We start from the raw sequence: 19,605 nt of genomic DNA, 5'->3' as shown, positions 1-19,605 counted from the left end.
GCTGTGCATGCTTTTATGGCTAAAGCTGGCACGGAGCTCTGAAGCAGTAAAGGTGTTTTCCAATGCCATAGAGAATTAAACTCGCTCATTAAAAAAGCACAATATGTGAAGCAAAAATCATTTTAAACCGCAGGCAAAATATTTGAGGATTCCATACCACAAATAAACTTCATATTGGTAATAATATTCCAGTACCCACAAGGTTTTACAATAAGAATGAAACTAGTGTTGCTATGCTGGTTAGTATTTTAATATTTTTTATACATTGTATTGCATATTACAATTTAGTCATTTTGCAGACATATTTAAGTGGCCTACAGAAGTTAATTTCATATGGTTAAAATATGCCACTAGGGCTAGAGCTAGGCAAGATAAAGGGAGAGAAGGGTTAATTGTATTTGAGTTATTTGAACTGAATTTGAGCCACCACACAAAGAACGTGAAGATGAATTGAATGAATTTGGACAGGCTGAAGACCTGAAGTTTTTATGTGTTTTACAAGCAGGGAGAATATGAAATAAACACTGAAATTTAGTATCCTACAACCACTAAACACCAGATTATACCAGAACACGGTGCAGAAGGGCATCTGTGGCCTCTGTTTCCCCCCGTCTTTATAAACGCGAGCCTGGTCGCTGCTTCACAGGCCGTGGGGATGTGCAGGAAAGCTTGACGTTAGAAATGTGATCCGTGTTCCTCTGGGAACCCACCCCACCGGGAAGGGGGAGTGAGCAATGGCCTGCAGCATGCCAGGGTCTTCTTTCCATTAAGACAAAGAAACAGAACAAGACAGAGAGAGAGAGAGAGAGAGAGAGAGAGCGCGCGAAAGTAGAGCCCCTCATTTACCAAAATGCAGGTTGATAAGATTATGCTGTCATGCCAACATGGAGGTTAATTCATTAGCCAGATGAGGCCAGCAGTAGGGATTGGATAGTACTGTTGCCTCGGTAGCATTATTAAATTTAGCCGAAGAGAAAGAGGCAGCATACAAACCAAACATGAGTCAGACTCGTGCGCCTGCACACACACACGCACACACACACACACACACACACGCACATGAAGTACTGCAAAAGCACCTTCAAACCGGCCCTCCCTCAATCGAAGCGGAGGCTGCAGTTTTTCTCCTTTGCATTGCGGCAGTCTTCACCTCCAGCTATGCAGTCGGCATGAGGAAGCACATGCTCTGGCCCCGCCCACTGGATCCCATGCGCACAGGTGCTGACTGAGCACAACCGCACATTGATGTGTGGAGTGGGGGGGGGGGGGGGAGGGGGGGTTGCATTGCAGAGCCACTGCGGACCCTGTAGCACGCAGTGCTTGCCACGATCATACACTACACCACATCAGCATTCCCTGACTGAGCCCTTCCTTGCCCTGGGCAAAATACTGTACTGCTCATAAAACTGGGCGTGAAAATATGGTCCGTAGAAATCACGGAACTTAACAGGCTGGCAGTTTGTTGAGATGGGTGAAGTCAATCATCCAGTATGAGAAACATTCTCATTTATAATCCATTTTATGACTCCCCCCTCCTCCAATCCCTCAGAGCATCAGAAATGTAATGTTTTAGGCATCATTTAAAATTTGCTAGACACAATCCGTGCTTTTTTCCCACTATTTGGGCACATCTCTCTTCAGCGTGAAAAGGGATTATGATTCTGGGACTGCATCTGACAACAGTGAGTTATACCGTCTGCAGATAGAAGCCTTTCATTCTAATTGGCTGGGAGGCATGTAAATGTGGGCCTGCTGCCCCCTCCCATCTGTGTGCGCCATGCTTCAGGAGGGGCAGCTTCTCCTGCTCTCATTGTGTCTGAGGCTTGTAGGTTCTGGTTTTAGCCTGGGGCCCCCGAGCCCCCTTTGCCCGCCTTCGAGCGTATTTTGGGTTCCCTCTTCCTGTCGATTGGGGTTCCCAGTGCGGAACGGGGCCAGCTGAGCTCCAGAGAGAGTCTTGGCTGGCACCATTTGCAAACTTGGCAGACTTCTGCACACTTGGATGCATGCGTACAATCAGATCAAAATACAAACCGTTATTTCACAGACGACAGTAAGATGTCAGCAGTGTTTTTTTTGTGCATGGTAAAAACTGCATTATTAATCGGAAGGAAGCCAGGCCAAACTGATGTTATCATTTATGACCATTTTGCAAGTAACCATGGTGGGTAATTCAATATTAAACATTAAATAAAAGTTTAAAAAATTATTATTAACCTCTGCAAGAAAAACATGCAGGAGATTGTCAATCGTAAACAGTTCTTGTTTCCAAAGCTGTTGTTATGTGAGTTACATCTTGTTGATGGGACTTAATGTGTGTTCACACAGTGGAAAAGAGAAAGCTAATAAGAACAGCGGGCAATAAACAAGTTGGCTTAGAATGGCAAAAATGAATCTTCAAAGTAGCTTTTTACAGGAACAGTTTTGTCATAACAGTTGTCTCCATATGGATGTTCTGTAATATAGCATGTTTGTGTTTGTGAAAATCATTACACATTATTACATCGTCAAGTTCACTTAATTTGTTGCTCTTGTGTAACCAAACGTAAAGCGTGCAGATGAAGCGAGCATAAGTGCTAGTTTTGGAGACGTGCTGTAAAGCAGCAAACGTGTTTATTTTAGCACACGTGTGCACTTTCCCAGGTAGCCTGCAGTGCAGCCACAGGGATTGTGGGAAACAACCGGTCCCCTGTGTTAGCCCAGCCCACACTCAACGGGGACTGAACGAGTGCACCATGCATCATGACTGGAGCTATGCCGTGAAATTGCACAGTCATGGCCCGCATGCGGTCCGCCTTTCAGAACATCGATACAAAGTTCCGCTATTGGGTGAATAAAATTAACGATAAAACTCGGAGCGACTGTAAAAAAAATATATATGCAGGGCAGCAATCCCGTTGCAAAACGATCAAATAAAAAATTCAGCTACTCAACTTTATTGGACAGATGAATTAATTTACAGACAAGTTTTGTTGGAAACACTCTGTATCTATTTTCTAATATGACATGTTTTATTAATGAATGCTAGCATTTACAGTAAGAGTTTAAGAGTTTAATTGCATTAATGTATCCAGTCTATTTCATGTTGGTAAGTGATTGCAAAGTTGCTTTCGTAGATTGAAGGTAATGATTTGAACAGCTTTTGATTTGGAAATTTGCTACAGGAATTCATCCACTCTTAAGTCCAGAACAAAACCAGGACAAGGTGCCAATAGACTGTGCATTTGTGTGCACGCAAAAGTGTGAGTGAGTGAGTGAGTGAGCTTACTTGTTCAAAGTATGATCAGAAGGATCAATAGTTAAAGTAAAGTGAAGGATAGTTGGAAAGAAGAAGAGGGGAAAATAAAAGATGAAGGTAGAATGCTGCAGAGAATTTGATTGTGGAAATGAGGATGTGTGGGGGCTGTGTGGAAACAGAGAGATCTTGAGAGACATCGCATTGATCTGGGCGGCGGTCTTGGGAAAGATGGGAGGGGCAGGTGGGAGAAACGGAGGAGAGGGAGGGATGAAGGGATGCGAGAGAGGAGGGGCTTGGGGGACTCCGCATTGAGCGATGATGGATGGGGAGGGGAAGGCTGCGATGTTAGAGCTGGTGGGTGGTGGTGGTGGCGGGGGGTGGGGTGGGGGGTGGGGGGGTCGGGCTCCTCTCTATAAAAGCCCGGCACATCGCAGCCAGCCAGACTGTCGCTTCCCTCCCTGCCTGAATCTCCCTGCGACCTCAGCGAGCGCCGCCGAGCCAGAGAAGCCCCAGACCAGACGTCCGAGGAAACGGAAGAGAGAAGAACCATGAGCCACTCCTCCGTCCGCAGCTCCGGCTCCGCCTCCACCTCCTACCGCCGGGCCTTCGGGGGCGGCGCCCCCATGCCCTCCTACTCCTCCATGTCCTCCAGGACGTCGTTCGGCGGGGGGCGCTACCTCAACTCCATGCCCCCCACCATGGCCTCCCGCTCGTCCGGCTACCGGCTGCGCTCCAGCGGCTCCCCGGCCCCCCGCCTGTCCTACGACAAGGTGGACTTCACCCTCGCCGAGGCCGTCAACCAGGAGTTCCTGACCACCCGCAGCAACGAGAAGGCCGAGCTGCAGGAGCTGAACGACCGCTTCGCCAGCTTCATCGAGAAGGTGCGCTACCTGGAGCAGCAGAACGCCGGGCTGGAGACGGAGCTCAGCCACTTCAAGGGCAACAAGCAGGAGCCCAGCCGGGCCGACGAGCTCTTCCAGCGCGAGCTCCGCGAGCTCCGCCAGCAGATCGAGCACCTGGGCAAGGAGCGCGACGGCATGCAGGTGGAGCGCGACAACATGGCCGAGGACCTGGCCCTGGTCAAGCAGCGGTGAGCACTGAGGGGGGGGCGGCGGCGGGGGCGGGGGCGGGGGGCCATGCGGGATGGGGGTAAGGGTCTGGGTATGCAGCGAAACGTTCAGTGTTAAAATTAACATTATTAAACTGATTTGGTTAATTGCATCCCTCCATATAAATGTCCTTTGGGCTAAATTAGCGCTCAGCGTGTATCAGAGAAATTTACGGGATAACAGTCTGGGTTCCTGGGGAATGAAGGTGTGGAACTCAGCATTGCATTACAGACATTTAGCAGACACTCTTATCCAGAGCGACTTGCACAACTTTTACAGCAGGTTGCAGGCGGGCTGATTTGGGGTGGGGGTGGGGGGGGGGGGCTGCTGTTCGCTCAGATAGACCCTGTCCTGTACTTTGCGATCCGAACAAGCACAAGAGAGAGCGAGCAGGGGTGCTGAGGAGGGCTTGGGTTTGTTTTGGTAAGGAGGCTTCCATCCCTGAACCTTCACAAACGTCCCGATCTGGGACAAAGTTCCGTGCCACGCCCATTCCATTCTGGCAGCGGCGGGGTGGGGCGTGGCACGCTCCTCTAACTCTGGTGCAGTAGTCTCTGGGATGACATTGTACATGCGGAGCATCCAATGCACATACTATCCAAAGGTTTAGTGTTTCGTTTCTTTTTGTTTGCTTTTTTAATACAGTACTGTAATGGGTCTTACGTAAAACAGACCGTTTTTTTTTACAACATGCTTGGATATCCAACTTATTCAGCCATACAAATGCTTTATGTTTGTAACTATATTTAACCACTCTAACGGATCTTTAAAACGCACCCTTACTTCCTTTTTAATTACATTTACTGAGAGGAAGAGCAGAGTCCTCATCGAGCACTTTCCAAACAGAACGGCATCAAACAACAGTGTTTCGTTTGCAAGAGCGGTTGGTGGCTGGTGTTTAAAATAAATCAGAGGTTTAGTGCATTCAAAAAGTATCATGTAATTAATAGCCTTAATATTATCCCGAATAAAGCCAAGTGAGTGCATTTCTATTTAGTCAAACTGAAAAACAGGACAGCAGCTCTATTAGCAGGTGTACTGAAGCGTTGAACGCGAGTATTGTGGACAGTTGGCTGTGATAAGACGAGGCTTTGGGCTGTGGGCGGCAGGACCGGGAGAAGCTGCTGACATGAGCCGTGACACGCAGTGCGTGTGAAGGACACGCCCGCATCATGCAGACTGAGGAGTCCGTAGCTCCTCCCCCTCCCCCGCGAAAGGGTGACAGGAGGAATAGATGGGTGGTGCAAAGGGAGGAGCTGGAAGTGCGCGTGTGTGGGCGGGGTGTGGGGGTGGGGGTGGGGTGTGCGCATGTGGGGGTGGGGGTGGGGTGTGCACGTGTGTGGGCGGGGTGTGGGGGTGGGGGTGGGGTGTGCGCGTGTGGGGGTGGGGGTGGGGTGTGGGGGTGGGTGGGCGATCTGTGGGGGGGCTTCATGCGGAAAATAGCATCAAGGAAGAAAAAATCAATGAAGCCCCATCATAGATTCTCCATTACAGTCTCCAGGCTGGAGTGTCAGAAGCACCATTAGAAACAGTGCTGCTGCAATGGAGCATGAATTAAAGATGAGCCTGGCTCGGTCCCGCCCACCTTGGCTATTGTGTAACAGGGGCTGCTATGCCCCTGGGGGCAGTGCTGCTGCAGGAGACAGATTGGGGTCTGCCCAATTACTGACCACATGAGCCAGACCCACACGCTCCTGCCGTGATTGGATTCCTTTTAATGCGGACATACATCAAGGCTAGCTAGCTTGCATATCCGCTTCTATAGACACTGTGGAGGCTTTTCCTACTCAAAACAAACTAAACACACTCGACAGTTATGGTGTTTATTTTAGCTGGCACCAAAATTCTGCAGGATTTGTTTACATTGCAACATTCAGTAATTAAAGAGCTGTGGTTTTATTGGAGTAGCCAGGGTATAGTTATGCACAGTTTTTGTATAACAGCAGCACTTCAGCATAAGATGAAGTCCAGGACCCCAGCCATTTTACCGCATCCTGTCCTGTTACATCATAAAACCGCACGGTCCACTCCTTAAGCTGACAGCAAGTTACACACAGCTTCACTTCTCCAATGGATTAAATGTACACTTGCTTTCATCCCAACTGTGGAGCTTGTTGAAACAATAACTTAATTATTTTTTATTGATAATAATGCTACTACTACTACTACTACTAATAATAATAATAATGAGTTCATTATTTTTTATTGATAATTATAATAACAACAACAATAAAAATAATTAATATTCTTGTTATAAGCAGTATTTAGAAGCAGTATTTTTGAGGAAATGTGACAGCGGGGCTGTCGCACAACACTCAACCCCCCCCCCACAGGAAAAACCGAAACATTTTAGAGAGATTCAGGACAGCTGGAGGAAGCACTATGTCGGGGGGGGGGGGGAGAGGGCAGGAGTCATAAAGGGGGCAATCAACAAAATTTGTCATTGTGTAAGTGACCCCTTTCATCCGCCTCTCCTGATCCTTTAACATGATTTTGAACAGGGAGATGGATCTGATGGCCATTTGCCAGCTGCTACCTCTTGTGTGGATACAAGTGGAACCTGGCAGCAAATCCATCCAGCCCTCTGTCCAAAGATCTCAAAGGGGATCACGTAATCATGTGATTTGGGTGCAATCTCTTTAAATACTCAACAAAATGCTCTACAATCCAGAAACTGAATTATAGTTTTTGAATTTACTCCACAACTGATTGCATTTGTATGTTCCATATTTCACACTCTCACCCTGTTTCTCCACTGACGTGTAACCCAAAAAGCCAGACAATCTGACATGATTTACAGTAGATTACTCTAGACAGAATGTAGGGTTAAAACTATTCCAGACAGAGTGTAGGGCTAAGATTACTCCAGACAGAATGTGGGGTTTAGATTACTCCAGACATATTGTAGGGTTTAGATTACTCCAGACAGAACATATGTCTTAGATTACTCCAGACAGAACACAGGGCTTAGATTACTCCAGACAGAACACAGGTCTTAGATTACTCCAGACAGAATGTGGGGCTTAGATTACTCCAGACAGAACATAGGGCTGAGACAGAATGTCTTAATGAAGATCTGGCATACCACATTGCCTCAGACATTGTTTTATCTTTTCCTCTGATGTATTATCAACTATCAACAATCACAATCTGGTGGCAATTGTCCATAAAATTCTGTAAATTAATTTTTTATGCAATTTTGCAGACTCCTTACCCTATTAAACAAATCAGTACAAATGACTAGAAATGAGGCAAGTGTACACAGAATGCTACTGACATGATGGTAGCATGATCGAAATGGATGTCTTGCACTTAACATTTTAACAATTTCTATATTGCACTTTAGCATGACATTTTTTAACATCATATTGCAAAGAAAAAGTCTATTTATGTTACAAGTAAAGCCTACTAAAGCTAGCTGTTTGTTACTAGTAGAGCCTTGTTCTTTTTGACAGATAAAAAATAATTCCATGGCTTTATATATTATTTTAATCCCACTGTTCATGGATGCAAAACAAGATGTTGAATTTTCTTGATCAGTGTATGCATTATATTATGTGCTATGTAGAGAAATTTAGAGACAATAGTGTGTGTGTGTGTGTGTGTGTGTGTTTGACTTGGTCTCATGGTTTTGTGTACCTCCGCCCCCACCCCCCTTGGCCAGCCTGGAGGAAGAGACCCAGAAGCGAGCTGAAGCTGAGAACAACCTGGTGCTCTTCCGCAAGGTAAACTAACACAACAGAGAAAAGAACAACACAGCTCTTACAAAATAACTATATACCTGTGTGAGATCCTACACAGACTGTACCTCAGAACATGAGCAGCCCACACCCTTCCAGATCAGCAGCTAAGAGGGAAATCTACACATCTCCCATGCACTTTAATGAGTTTGCAGAGTGTTTGTGATTATGTGGGTTATTCTGCTTTCTTTGTCCGTACCCTTGGTCTCTTCCCTGCACATGACTGACACCCTGTGGCAGGTTGTGATTCCACAAAGTTTAGTAAACCTGAGTAGCGCAGACATATGACATTATGACATTATGGCATGACATTACATTATGCACGGCAGCAGTCATGATGAAAGTAAAATGTCCTCCAGGACGTGGACGACGCCACTCTCTCTCGCCTGGAGCTCGAGAGGAAGATCGAGTCCCTGATGGATGAGATTGAGTTCCTGAAGAAGCTGCATGATGAGGTTAGCACTGCCGTCCCGTGATCTGACCCCTACACAAGACAACCAGCACCCAGAATCCTCAGTCAAAAACTATAGTTCAATAAACATACAAATTAAGGGAATTAGCTGGAAGCATTGCCACTTAATAATGAATGCCAGCAACAACTCATATGTGAAATTTGAGTAATCATTGCTGAAATGCAGCTGTTAAAAATATGGAAATGGAGAGAAAAAATTTTCTGTTGGCTGACCCATATGAGCGATTCCTTCTGTGACCCCTCCTCGCCCTTTGCCCTTTGCCCTCTGCTCCCGCCACATCAGGAGATCCAGGATGTGCAGGTGAGCGTGCAGACCCAGCATCTGAAGATGGAAGTGGACTCCTCCAGACCTGACCTGACCACCGCTCTGCGTGACATCAGGGCCCAGTATGAGAGCATTGCTGCCAAGAACATGCAGGAGTCTGAGGAGTGGTACAAGTCCAAGGTAACACACACACATGAACATTCAACACAAATATGTACGCACAAACACGTGCACACACAAACATATACAAACCCACACACACACACAAACACGCACAAACATATACAAACCCACACACACACAAATAATGTACACACATCCACATGCACCCGGATGCACACACAAATGTGCACATGCACATTCACAAATACACACACACACACAGATGTGTGTGCGTGTGCGAGTGTGTTTCTGTGCTCATGTCCTCGTGCGCTTGCGTGTCCCTGCAGTTTGCTGACCTGACTGACTCCGCTAAGCGCAACAACGAGGCTCTGCGCCAGGCCAAGCAGGAGTCCAATGAGTACCGCAGGCAGATCCAGACCGTCACCTGTGAGATCGATGCGCTGAAGAGCACGGTGTGTGTGCCCAAGGGCTTAAATAGACCGGTTTGCACCTCGTATCATTAGCTTGCAGCTCCCAAAATGTAATGTATCTCAATTGAAGCAGCCATGCTGTCTTTTAATTCAACTGTCTTTTTATTCAACCAAAAATACGCTAAATTGGTACTTTTTTTAAAACAGCAATGTGGCTCAGAAGGTAAGTTGTCTGGCAGTCGGAGGGTTGCCGGTTTGATCCCCGCTCTGGGCATGTCGAAGTGTCCCTGAGCAAGACACCTAACCCCTAACTGCTCTGGTGAATGCGAGGCATCAATTGTAAAGCGCTTTGGATAAAAGCGCTATATAAATGCAGTCCATTTACCATTTACATAAGCTGTAGAGTAGAGCGCCTCTAGCACTGTGTTGAGCCTGGTCTTAAGTACTCCAGGGTTCCCTGCTCTCAGCCGTTACACACATTAACTTTCAGAGCTTCAAGCAAATGCTTACAGTCAACCAGCTCAATCTAGGTCTCTGAAATGCATCTAGTTCAAAAACATATTTTTTTTTTTTACCTTTCTTAACCCGTTTTTATCATGGCTGTCGCCCCCTTGTGGCCCGGCAGAACGAGGCCCTGATGAGGCAGATGAGGGACATGGAGGACCAGTTTGGGGTGGAAGTGAGCGGCTACCAGGACTCGGTGGCTCGTCTGGAGGAGGAGATCCGCCACCTGAAGGACGAGATGTCCCGCCACCTGAGGGAGTACCAGGACCTGCTCAACGTCAAGATGGCGCTGGACATCGAGATCGCCACCTACAGGAAGCTCCTGGAGGGCGAGGAGAGCAGGTGAAGGAGAGAAGGGTGATGGGGGAACAAGAATAGACACTACTAAACGCAGGCAGCATCCTGGTCCTGGATAAACGCAGAGCCTGCAGTTTACGTCGTTAATCAGCATTTACTTAATCAAATAAAGTAGCTGTTTAGACAGGTAATTCATTGATACGCGAGTGCATTCAGTGACTATTTGAAAACAGGAAGGGAGCTCATTTTATAAAGAAACTGTCATTGTAGCTTGTACTGAGTATGATCTTGTCTGTAACATCCTACTGACCCCATGACCATTGTTTCTGCCTCCAGGATTACTGTTCCCATCAATGTCTCCTCTATGAGTTCTCATCGTAATGCTGGTGAGTCCATCGCGCGCACGCACACACACACACGCACACACACACATGCACACACAGATATGCCCCCGCAGGAAAGGCCACACAATAACAGACACACAGAAAAACTAGCATGCATGTGTGCACACAAACACACACACAGTGAACTGTGACCCTGCTTAAAACATAGGACACTTGAAGCCTTTCCCACACAATCGGTAGCCTCAGGGAATCTCAACAAACTCTCTTGGAATCACAAAACAACATCTCCATTCAGTCAAATGTGTAGAGTTCAAAAAGGTACTTAGCTTTCTATCACTAGTACAGCTCTTCTTCAGCACAGCACTATGTGACTAGTACACCTCTGTCCCATTAGCACCATCTCTCCCTTCAGTCTGACCAATTAATTCCTTCTGTCCAGATATAGATGACAACCGCAGCACCCCAAGCAAGAAAAGTGTGGTGATAAAGACCGTGGAGACTCGCGATGGGGAGGTAAGTCTCTGGGTGCTTGGCAGCAGAGCTCCACACACTGCCTGATGGAATAGAGGCGTTCCAGATGGTCAACAGAGCTCGTATTAATAAAGCATCGCAGAGCAGGAGTGCTGACCTAGGATCAGTTTGGCCTTTGCTCAAAATGGATGACGGTAGGCTATGGAAACCTAATCCTAGATCAGCATTCCTGCTCAGAGGCACCTACCCCTGATTTATACCTGCGCTGTGTCTCCTCCCCTACCAGGTGGTGAAGGAGTCCAGGAAGGACAGGGATTCAGACAGGGATGATTAGACAGAAGACCATGGCCGCTTGTTCCAGCCCTAGAGCAGAAGAATGAAAACAGAAGAAAAAAAAGAAGAATAACTGAAAATAAATAACTGTATGAAGAGTAAATTATGCCAAAATAGTACACAATCACAACCAAATCCACACTTCTCACCGTCTCTGAGCTTAAGAAGGTTGTTGATTGTACCACTGTACCAAAGCTCATACCCAAGGCAGCTTCCTTCAGGGGCCTAGATAAACCTCAGGCCAATCTCCCCTCTGTTTAAAACCTTGACTCCTGATCAGGTTTGTTTTCAGTGGTGCTTCCGTTGAACCATTCCTCACTGACAGCCGTACTGCCACAGCGATAGAGATGATTCCCAGCTGGCTCTGGCAGTCTCAACCTACCTGGTGCTGGGGTCCCCATTAGCCCTCAGTTTCCTGGGTAACTGAAACATAGTGCATACCTCTGTCCTGGAGTTTCTTCAGGTACTCACATTGAACAGCTGTGCTGTCCATCCCACGGCGGAGCCCAAATCCAGCAGGGTGGGTGGAGGCATGCGCAACCCCCACCCGCCCGGCTCAGACACACACTGCGAAACCTCAGGCCCCGCCCCCACCCCACAGTGGGGCGTGATGGCAGACAGAGAGATCAGCAACACTTCCAACGGACAGTTCTGTTTCCAACACACAATCACTGCAGGAAGACTCGCATTGCAATGGGTTGATGATGTGTGCTTTGGCAACCAAAAAATAAAGAATGCAATGATGAATAATAATTAAAAAAAACAAAAATGAAAATTGTAACTACTAATAAGTAAAATTGAAATGAAATGTGCAAATAAAATTAACTGGAACAAAGGCGAGTAACTCTGCTGACTTTTGTCTTGCTTTTCTGTAGCTAACTTATCCATGTGTGCAGTAAAGGTTTGCATGATGAGATGCATTAAAATACATATCACAAAACAAAAAGAACACAAAGAGTCTGTACTGATGAATAGCCATTAACATTGTGCTATAGAGTAGAGCTCAAAAATAGTGATAAAACAATCATATACGGTAATGATTGCACTGATCAGTGCCTAGCAATTATCCTCAAGATAAACACACAATGCCTCCATCAGAGTAAAGTACACACAGAAACTAATAATGATTGGTTATTAGATTACATTAGAACAGTATTACCTAATATGTGTTTAATATACTAATTAGGGAACTGGACTAATAACTCAAAGATAATGGGGGTTGATTCCCAGTTGGGGGTGCTGTTGTACCCTTGAGCAAGGCACTTACTATGAATCGCTTCTGTAATTAAATTTTTGAAGTAATTTGTGTAAGTGCTTCTGGATAAGGATGTCCGCTAAATGCCAAAATGTAAAATGAAACATAATTGCCAAGGTCCAACCAAAAGTATATATTGCACTTATTTTAACTAATCTTGAGGAAAATCTTGGTGAAAAGGTTTTGACTCGGTTCATGGAAAAAGTATCCAGATTAAATAGCTCTGCCCATATTCACTACAGCAATGTAACAGCAGTGATCTCATGGTGTCAAAACAAGGACTTAAATGAGCAACATTACCCTCACCAAACTAATGTACACAATGTAAATCAATGATTCAAATCAACTGAAGGCTCTTCAAAGGCTCACTAACTGTATCTTTATTTAAAGAATACATCGCTCTCTGTCTGGTGTACACTCATCCTTCCGACCAATAGCGATAAACCTTTCAAAATCTCATAATACCATTATCTACTTAAGTGGTATATATGGAAAAAGTTGCCAGAATACACCATGGTGTCACGACACGGGGTTTAGGACCCAGGCGCAGAGTGGGGAAGAAAACACGAAACTCAAAAATGTAGATACAAAAAGATTTTACTAACAAAAAAAAAACCAGAACAAATAAAGAACCACGAGGGGCATAAAACAAAACTAACAGAACACAAAAAAACAGAACTTCACAAGAACAGAAAACAAAAGGCACAAGCAGGTCAAAACCACGGATAGGAACATATGGTCAGAACAACATAAGTCGAGAACAAACACAAGGAACCGGCACCCGAGTAAAGCGGACAAAGAACTTAAATAGACAGGGGTAACAAGACACAGGTGAACTCAAAGAACAATCAAACCAGAGGCAAGAGGCAAAAACGAGAGGCAGGCGGGGACGATGATTAAATAACGAGACAATAATAAAATAACTGAAAGCAATAATACAATTAACCAACAGGGGGAACGAGCAGGACACAAAACAGAAGTTCCGCCATCTGGCGGCCCAACAGGGAAAAACAGACTGAAACACAGAACCATGACACATGAAATAGTAACCAGTGCTATTTTGGGTTTCCCGTGTACTTTCTAGAAATAAAACGTACTTACTTCATTGATGCCATTTGACAAAACAATTAAAATAAACTAATCGCATAGAAGTATTATGGTCTTTAAGGCAATGGGATATTTTTTGAAATACAGGATAAGCTATAGCCTAACAATGCTCTTGACTTTATTATTTATTAAATTTGTCGGAAATATGTGAGGTTATACATTTTAATTTGAATTCAAATTTTTGAATTTCAGATTTGAATTATAATATTGGTTTGACAGGGTTTGTCCTATGACTACTATTAGGCGTACTATTGTGAACAATGGAACAACTGAAGAATGAACAACAAAAGTTAGATCTGCGGCTGGCATCCATAAATGATAGCCTACCTACAGGTTTGAGTATTGTACTTCATAAACTACAGCATAAAACGCTGCAACAGAGCATAATTCAACTTCATAACGTTACAGAAACGACGGACCAAAGCATGCTAGAAAAACCGGCCCTTTAACCACGACGCTGCTTGCGTCAGAAGTTGTCACACAGACCTTGAATGTGACTCTGAGACGAAACCATCAGTTCCATGGTAGAATAGGGGGGACAAATACGCTTACAATCCTTGTTAATACATAATGTATACAATTGTCTTAGAAAGTAATGCATATACTTTGTAATTTTTCGGATTGTTATGGTTAGTGGCCTTTGTGATAACTGATGTAGCAGTTTTGTCAGTCTCATTACGATTTTTATGTACACAGAACATGTACGAGTTTCCCTGTCCTTTGTGCTTTTCCCTTTGTAATGTATGTTCTCTTCAGAACAGTGTACAGGTTGGGTACTTCGCTAATGTGGATTTGTATTTCATGTTCTTTGGATACAACCCACATGAAGACAAGTGGCCGCAATTTATTAAAGCCGCCGCGTCATATTTTAACAGGTATGTTTTATTTGTAAAAGACCGTATGCCGGTTCCTGAACGTGTGTAAGAACATAGCTACTCTGCTGCTGCAGCCATTCCCACGAGCAATAAGCGCTTATTCGTAGTATTACTAACCAACGAGGTACCCTAGGTATATCTGCAACCAAAGAAATTGAGCCGATGCAAGTCAATCATGAACTGTAGCGCTATTCGGTTTAGTCAATCAAAATTAAGATACTATTTTGCATGCTGGATTATCAAAAGCGACGGACAGTTGAAATAGCAACAATGCATAAGAAAGCATTTAAAATTGTCTGCGTAGCTCATGAATGGCGTTACAATATGTTACTTTTCAAAAATAAACTATATGACACCGGGCCTGTGTATAAATAAATATAAGAAGGATTATTATAAATAAATAATGTAGTTATGACAATTAATGATCATGTGTAGGCGCTTCTACACAGCAAGGGTACATTGCGAACTCGTACAGCCGAATTGCTGGAAAGCATGTGGTCCGCATAATAAGTGTCGTTGCCCCTTTAACAGTAACTCCGACCTTTTTCAGTGTTTAGGCGCGAGATGTGTCGCAGGCAGACAGAACTGTTCCGTATCTTCGAAGATAAGTTGAATTTAAACCAGTCAATGAAAAGTGACCAAAATGGCATTAAGTTTGAAAGTTTGATATAATGCGCAGATAACGAATGTTCACAAAGTGAACCTATTATCTGTTGATTGTTTACACATCTGCTTAATCTGGTAAGTTAACATTTTTGAAACCACACTTTGAATATCAGCAAAGGAATAGCCGATGGTGGTGAACGTTGCGCGCTAACTTGTGCGAATTTTGCTCATATGTAAATCATAATTTAACAAAGCTGCGAGAACAAGTTGTTAAAAATAAGTACATTAAAATAATTGCCAACTAGCGAAAATGCTGACTAATCAACTAGCAAATATTTATCGAAGTAATAGGTTGTTGTCTAGTTGTTTGAGTCGTAGGGTAACCTTTATTTTTTATCATGCAAGTCTTTTGGAAATAGTCGCAGAAAGTGGCTAGCTATCATGGTAATAATAACTTTCTAGTGAAATAAACCGTCTCGCTCAATTACTTGTACCTTTATTCCAAGAAAGGAACTCAACGTGTAATTCAACTGGTGAGTAGGGAATTATTCGGAATCAGACCAATAGGAAAAAGTCTCCTGCTAGCAAGCAGACGTAATTCTTGTGGGGTTTGCACGGTCCTTGTTACTATTAACACTAATGTATCCCATGGTACTGGTTTCTGCAGTGGATTCCAAATATCTTACTCCTTTTATGCAGGGTTTGTACGGTCATGAAAAAGCTGGAAAAGTAATTGAAATTCAGGCCCTGGAAAAGTTATGGAAAATAATATATTTTGAGAAGTGTTGGAAAAGTAATGGAAACAGCTAAAGTTGCATCGAATATAATTACTAATCAATCCAATCATAAAAATAGTATGTATAGTAATAAAACGTAAATTGGCACGTAACCTTCGTCGTATTTTGGTGGTGTGAGAAGTTAATTCGGTCTGCCTCAGTCTGTTTACAGGCACGCCCAACAGGCACGCTTCTGCTAATATAACAACCGTAATCGTTCGCTTCAACTTTGAGCTTTCGATAACGCTAATAAATTGAACATAAACGTTTGTCTTCAGGTAACATTAGTTAACGCGTTAGCTCCCTGTGTCGCGTGACACTGAAGCGCAGCGAAAGGGAGTGATTGAAGGCTAATATTAACCAATTTAAATTCAGCATTAAAGGTAAGAATGTCAAGCTCACGATTGGTTAGAAGGGTCACCGTCAGCTCACAAGGGACATGCTGAGTGTACTAACTAGCGAATGTACAGAGAAAGACGTTCGACTGGAAAAAGAAAAAGAAAAAAGGTCGCACCAGAACAATTATTTGCACTCGCACAAATGCTCCCAATTATATTTCGAGGACGCACAGATTAAATTTCGGGAGCATATGCGACAAAAATGGTCGCAGTTTCGAGCCCTGTTTGAGACATTGACAAAAATGTTAAACTATTCGAATTAAAATATGAGAGAATGTATCTAAGTGTGTCTGTCTGGTGTTTATTTGTTTTAGAGAGGCACCATATGTTTCAGATGCAGACCTAATTTTACTTAGTGTTACAATAAATAATTTTAAATCGTCCCGCTGAGATAAAGTCATTTGTTTTGGTCATGGGAATTCAGTTAAAGGTTGTGGAGGTTGTGGAGAAGTCATGGAAAAGTCATTGAAAATCATTGGTGAAAACCCTGTTGAACCCTGTTTATGGGATCTTGTCATTTGTCTTTCCTTAATGTTGTCTGGATATTGGTAGTGTTTGCTTTCCCCCCGCTGCAATCCAATGCAGCCTACCTTGCTAAATTGTTTTGCAATGATTAATGTGTTTATCTGCGTACTCCTCTCAAATTTTTAATCCTGAGAGCTACATTAACCAAAACTTGCTAGTGTAGCAGAGAGTCTTAAAAATAAAATGTGAAAAAATGATGGTGGTCTGAAGTCTCAACCACCTGTTCTCCTGCCAGTTGACATATTCACTGGTCTTGCTTGGTTTTGAACGAGCTTCTTGACTCACCAGGAGGACAGTACCAGCGTACTGTGCGTCACTGTTGTGTGCCACTTCTCTGCCTGCTGGTGCGCTGTTTCTGCTGGTAGCTGTTCATTGTATAAACCTTGTTGTTTTTTTTTCAACTGAAAAGCTCCCTCCATTTGTTAATGGGGCCCACGTCTTAAAGGAGCAACGTTGGCCTGCTGTTTAATATTGTTTACATATACAACAGAGTAGAAAACCTGCTTCAGAGCTAAAATTGTGCCTGACAAACACATACCCACCTTAATAATAACAGGTTAGTGTGATTTGCAGGGGTACAGCCTGGCGCCAAAGTGGTGAAAATATAAATGCCTGTGGGCAGCTGTCAGTCCGGTGATAATGTCTAGCACTCAAAGGGTTAATCCTTTTCAGGAAACTAGGTTAGAGTCAGAGGGCATTGTGGGTAAGTATTACAGTTGTATAACCGTGGATCAAACGGGCTGCCTTGACCCTCTTTTCTGGTTGTTTTCCTGCTCATTTTGGGGTGGAAAGAAGGTAGAATCACTGGGAGGCAGAGCAGAATCTGAGGTTTTAGGTTGTCCTCCGGTCGGAAGTTACGCGCAGTGAGTAAGAGCGGCTGTGAGCGTGACAGTGTGTGTGCAGTCTGGGGGCAAACCAGGGCAGGCGTGTGTGCACCGGTGTTCCAGACAACCCACCCGCTTCAAGAGCTCAAAAGAGGTATACAGGGAGTTTGAATGCTGCTTGAACAATTTGAGATTTGTTTCTTGAAAGTTTGACTTTTCTTGGGTTTCTAGTTGAATTGTTTCATTAGTTTATATCACTTAGTAAATATATATGAATTTGGTGTGTGTCTTGGCTTTACATGTATACATTTTAAAAATGATTTCAGTGAGTCGGCTGTTAAAATTACAGGGCTTAAGATTTTTTGAGAAACGGTTAGTGTGGAAATTCAGTTTAGTATTTCTTTTTTTTTTCCAGAAAGGAAAAAAATCCGCATAGCACTAAAAATCCACATAGCCCAATTTTGTGCTCAAATATCTATGCCATGGCACAAAACAAGAAGAACCCTAGATCATCCCAAGAACTCACAAAAAATAAGGCAAACGTCAGGAGTGTGGAGTTTGTGTAGGGATTGATTGTTTTGACCTGCCCTGCATGATAAGAGCATCCAGTGAACCTTTTCAGAAATTAAATTATAACCAACATCCATCTTTCACAGCCAGCTAATTCATGTCTTTATTTAGTGTTGCAGTGGCAGAGACCGAACAGCATGCTGTAGTTAAATGGGTAGCCAACTCTATAAGTCTCACCCATCCACACAAAATATGGAAATCCTACTTTCTTTGAGTGGGTATTCTCTGAATATGGTTTTTCAGCATTTTCCATTTGAAAAGAGCTCCCTAGAAGATAAGATCTTCCACTGGAACACCAGACCTTGAGGGTGGAGTTTAGCAAAGATCACTGACCATTTTGAATGTAAGGTTGCCTGCTCAGATAGTAAATTAATCGGCCTATTCCTCAAATAGTCGTGCACACACAAGAAACGGATAGTGAAATAGAGTAGCCAAGGGAAAGAGAGAAAGAATTAGGCCTACCTGGATGCATTTACTCAGGGAAAGTGGTCATGTAGGGGTGGGCAGTTCCATTCCATGTAGGTCTGATGTTTCTTCAGGTTTTTCTCTCCTCCCATTACACTGGCTCAGTTAGATAATCAGCTCTGTACAGCAGTGCCAGATCGCTCATAGATTAGGCCAATGTAGCATGCTTCACGGAGGTACACTAGAGCTGTAAACTTAGCAAAAAGTTGAGATCATATTTATGATCAATTAATTAAATTAAATAATTAAGAGGGGAAGTTGGCAAGATATAGAAAGAAAGAGATGCGCATCTCTGGACCAGCGTCTGACGCCGCTGTGGCGTGTTTGTGAGGGTGAAAGCTCAGCCCTGGGGGCCTCGCCGCTGCTGTTGGGTAACGTAGGCCCTGGAGCGTGGAGATGGTGGGTTGCTGTGTCACTTCTGCTTGAGGGCTTTGTGAAAGGAACAAGATCTGCCTGGGATTACACTGAGGGGGGAGGGGGAAGCTTGGGTGCCTCTTGGGTGTCTCTGCTCTGGGAGGGCTCTGCTTTTGCAGAAACAAAAAGTGGTGCATCTCCTGGTTTATGTGGAGTTACAAATGTGCCCGAGTCAGTTTCCTGGCACGCACAACTTGGTTCTGGATTTATCACTCAGAAGAGATTAAAAGGCTCTTACTGTAAATTGTTTACGTGGTACACATGATCTGCTCTTTGCCAGTGAAGCTGCTTGCTCTCAGTTATGCAACAAACAATTCTGGGATTAAACACCCTCGAAAATGAATAATCTTGCTTTAATAAGAATGCAGGCGTGGTTCCCAACATTTCCTCCTCGCCATTTGGACAAATAGCGGCGAGCAAAAGACTTGACTGTGTTAAAACTGTGCCTGCAATTTCCAACGTACGTTTGAGCAGATGTTTGTAGCCC

At 44.1% G+C, this 19,605-nt stretch overlaps 2 protein-coding genes and 1 long non-coding RNA gene across 6 annotated transcripts in view; 2 read left to right on the top strand and 1 right to left on the bottom strand.

The window, feature by feature from the left end:
- Nucleotides 1-3,671: 3,671 nt before the first annotated feature.
- On the top strand, nucleotides 3,672-12,143 carry LOC135238025 (peripherin-like). Of its 2 annotated transcripts, none has more exons than XM_064305652.1 (9): nucleotides 3,672-4,325; nucleotides 8,009-8,069; nucleotides 8,444-8,539; nucleotides 8,840-9,001; nucleotides 9,271-9,396; nucleotides 9,980-10,200; nucleotides 10,492-10,541; nucleotides 10,945-11,012; nucleotides 11,257-12,143. In XM_064305652.1, exons 1-9 carry the CDS (start codon nucleotides 3,784-3,786, stop codon nucleotides 11,302-11,304), a joined length of 1,374 nt encoding a protein of 457 aa, XP_064161722.1. In that variant the 5' UTR covers nucleotides 3,672-3,783; the 3' UTR covers nucleotides 11,305-12,143. The 2 variants fall into 2 exon arrangements, with proteins under 2 accessions (XP_064161722.1, XP_064161721.1); XM_064305651.1 differs by having other exon boundaries at nucleotides 10,939-11,012.
- Nucleotides 6,532-8,912, bottom strand: LOC135238026 (uncharacterized). The gene is made up of 2 exons (XR_010324996.1): nucleotides 8,770-8,912; nucleotides 6,532-8,568 (listed from the first exon to the last, which is right to left on the bottom strand). It is a non-coding gene; the product is annotated as an uncharacterized LOC135238026 (long non-coding RNA).
- Nucleotides 12,144-14,391: 2,248 nt separating the features above from the next.
- The window catches only part of timeless (timeless circadian clock), a 28,580-nt gene continuing 23,366 nt past the window's right edge, over nucleotides 14,392-19,605 (top strand). The window contains exon 1 of one of the 3 annotated variants that reach the window (XM_064306476.1): nucleotides 14,392-14,540. The gene's annotated coding sequence lies outside the window, so the exon portion shown is untranslated. Of the gene's footprint in view, nucleotides 14,541-15,040; nucleotides 15,282-17,552; nucleotides 17,709-19,605 lie in introns of those variants that run through there. The other 2 variants (XM_064306475.1, XM_064306477.1) reach the window with 2 other exon arrangements.

The sequence above is a fragment of the Anguilla rostrata genome, chromosome 13, assembly GCF_018555375.3.
Source record: "Anguilla rostrata isolate EN2019 chromosome 13, ASM1855537v3, whole genome shotgun sequence".
In the NCBI taxonomy this organism is placed as follows: domain Eukaryota; kingdom Metazoa; phylum Chordata; class Actinopteri; order Anguilliformes; family Anguillidae; genus Anguilla; species Anguilla rostrata.
This window is presented reverse-complemented; position numbering and strand designations above follow the sequence as displayed.

Bases quoted from the DNA above. Each gene is read 5' to 3' on its own strand.
- LOC135238025 (XM_064305651.1), top strand. From the start codon at position 3,784: ATGAGCCACTCCTCCGTCCGCAGCTCCGGCTCCGCCTCCACCTCCTAC. The intron at 4,326-8,008 runs GTGAGCACTGAG...CCCCTTGGCCAG, and splicing joins CTGGCCCTGGTCAAGCAGCG to CCTGGAGGAAGAGACCCAGA. The intron at 9,002-9,270 runs GTAACACACACA...GTGTCCCTGCAG, and splicing joins AGGAGTGGTACAAGTCCAAG to TTTGCTGACCTGACTGACTC.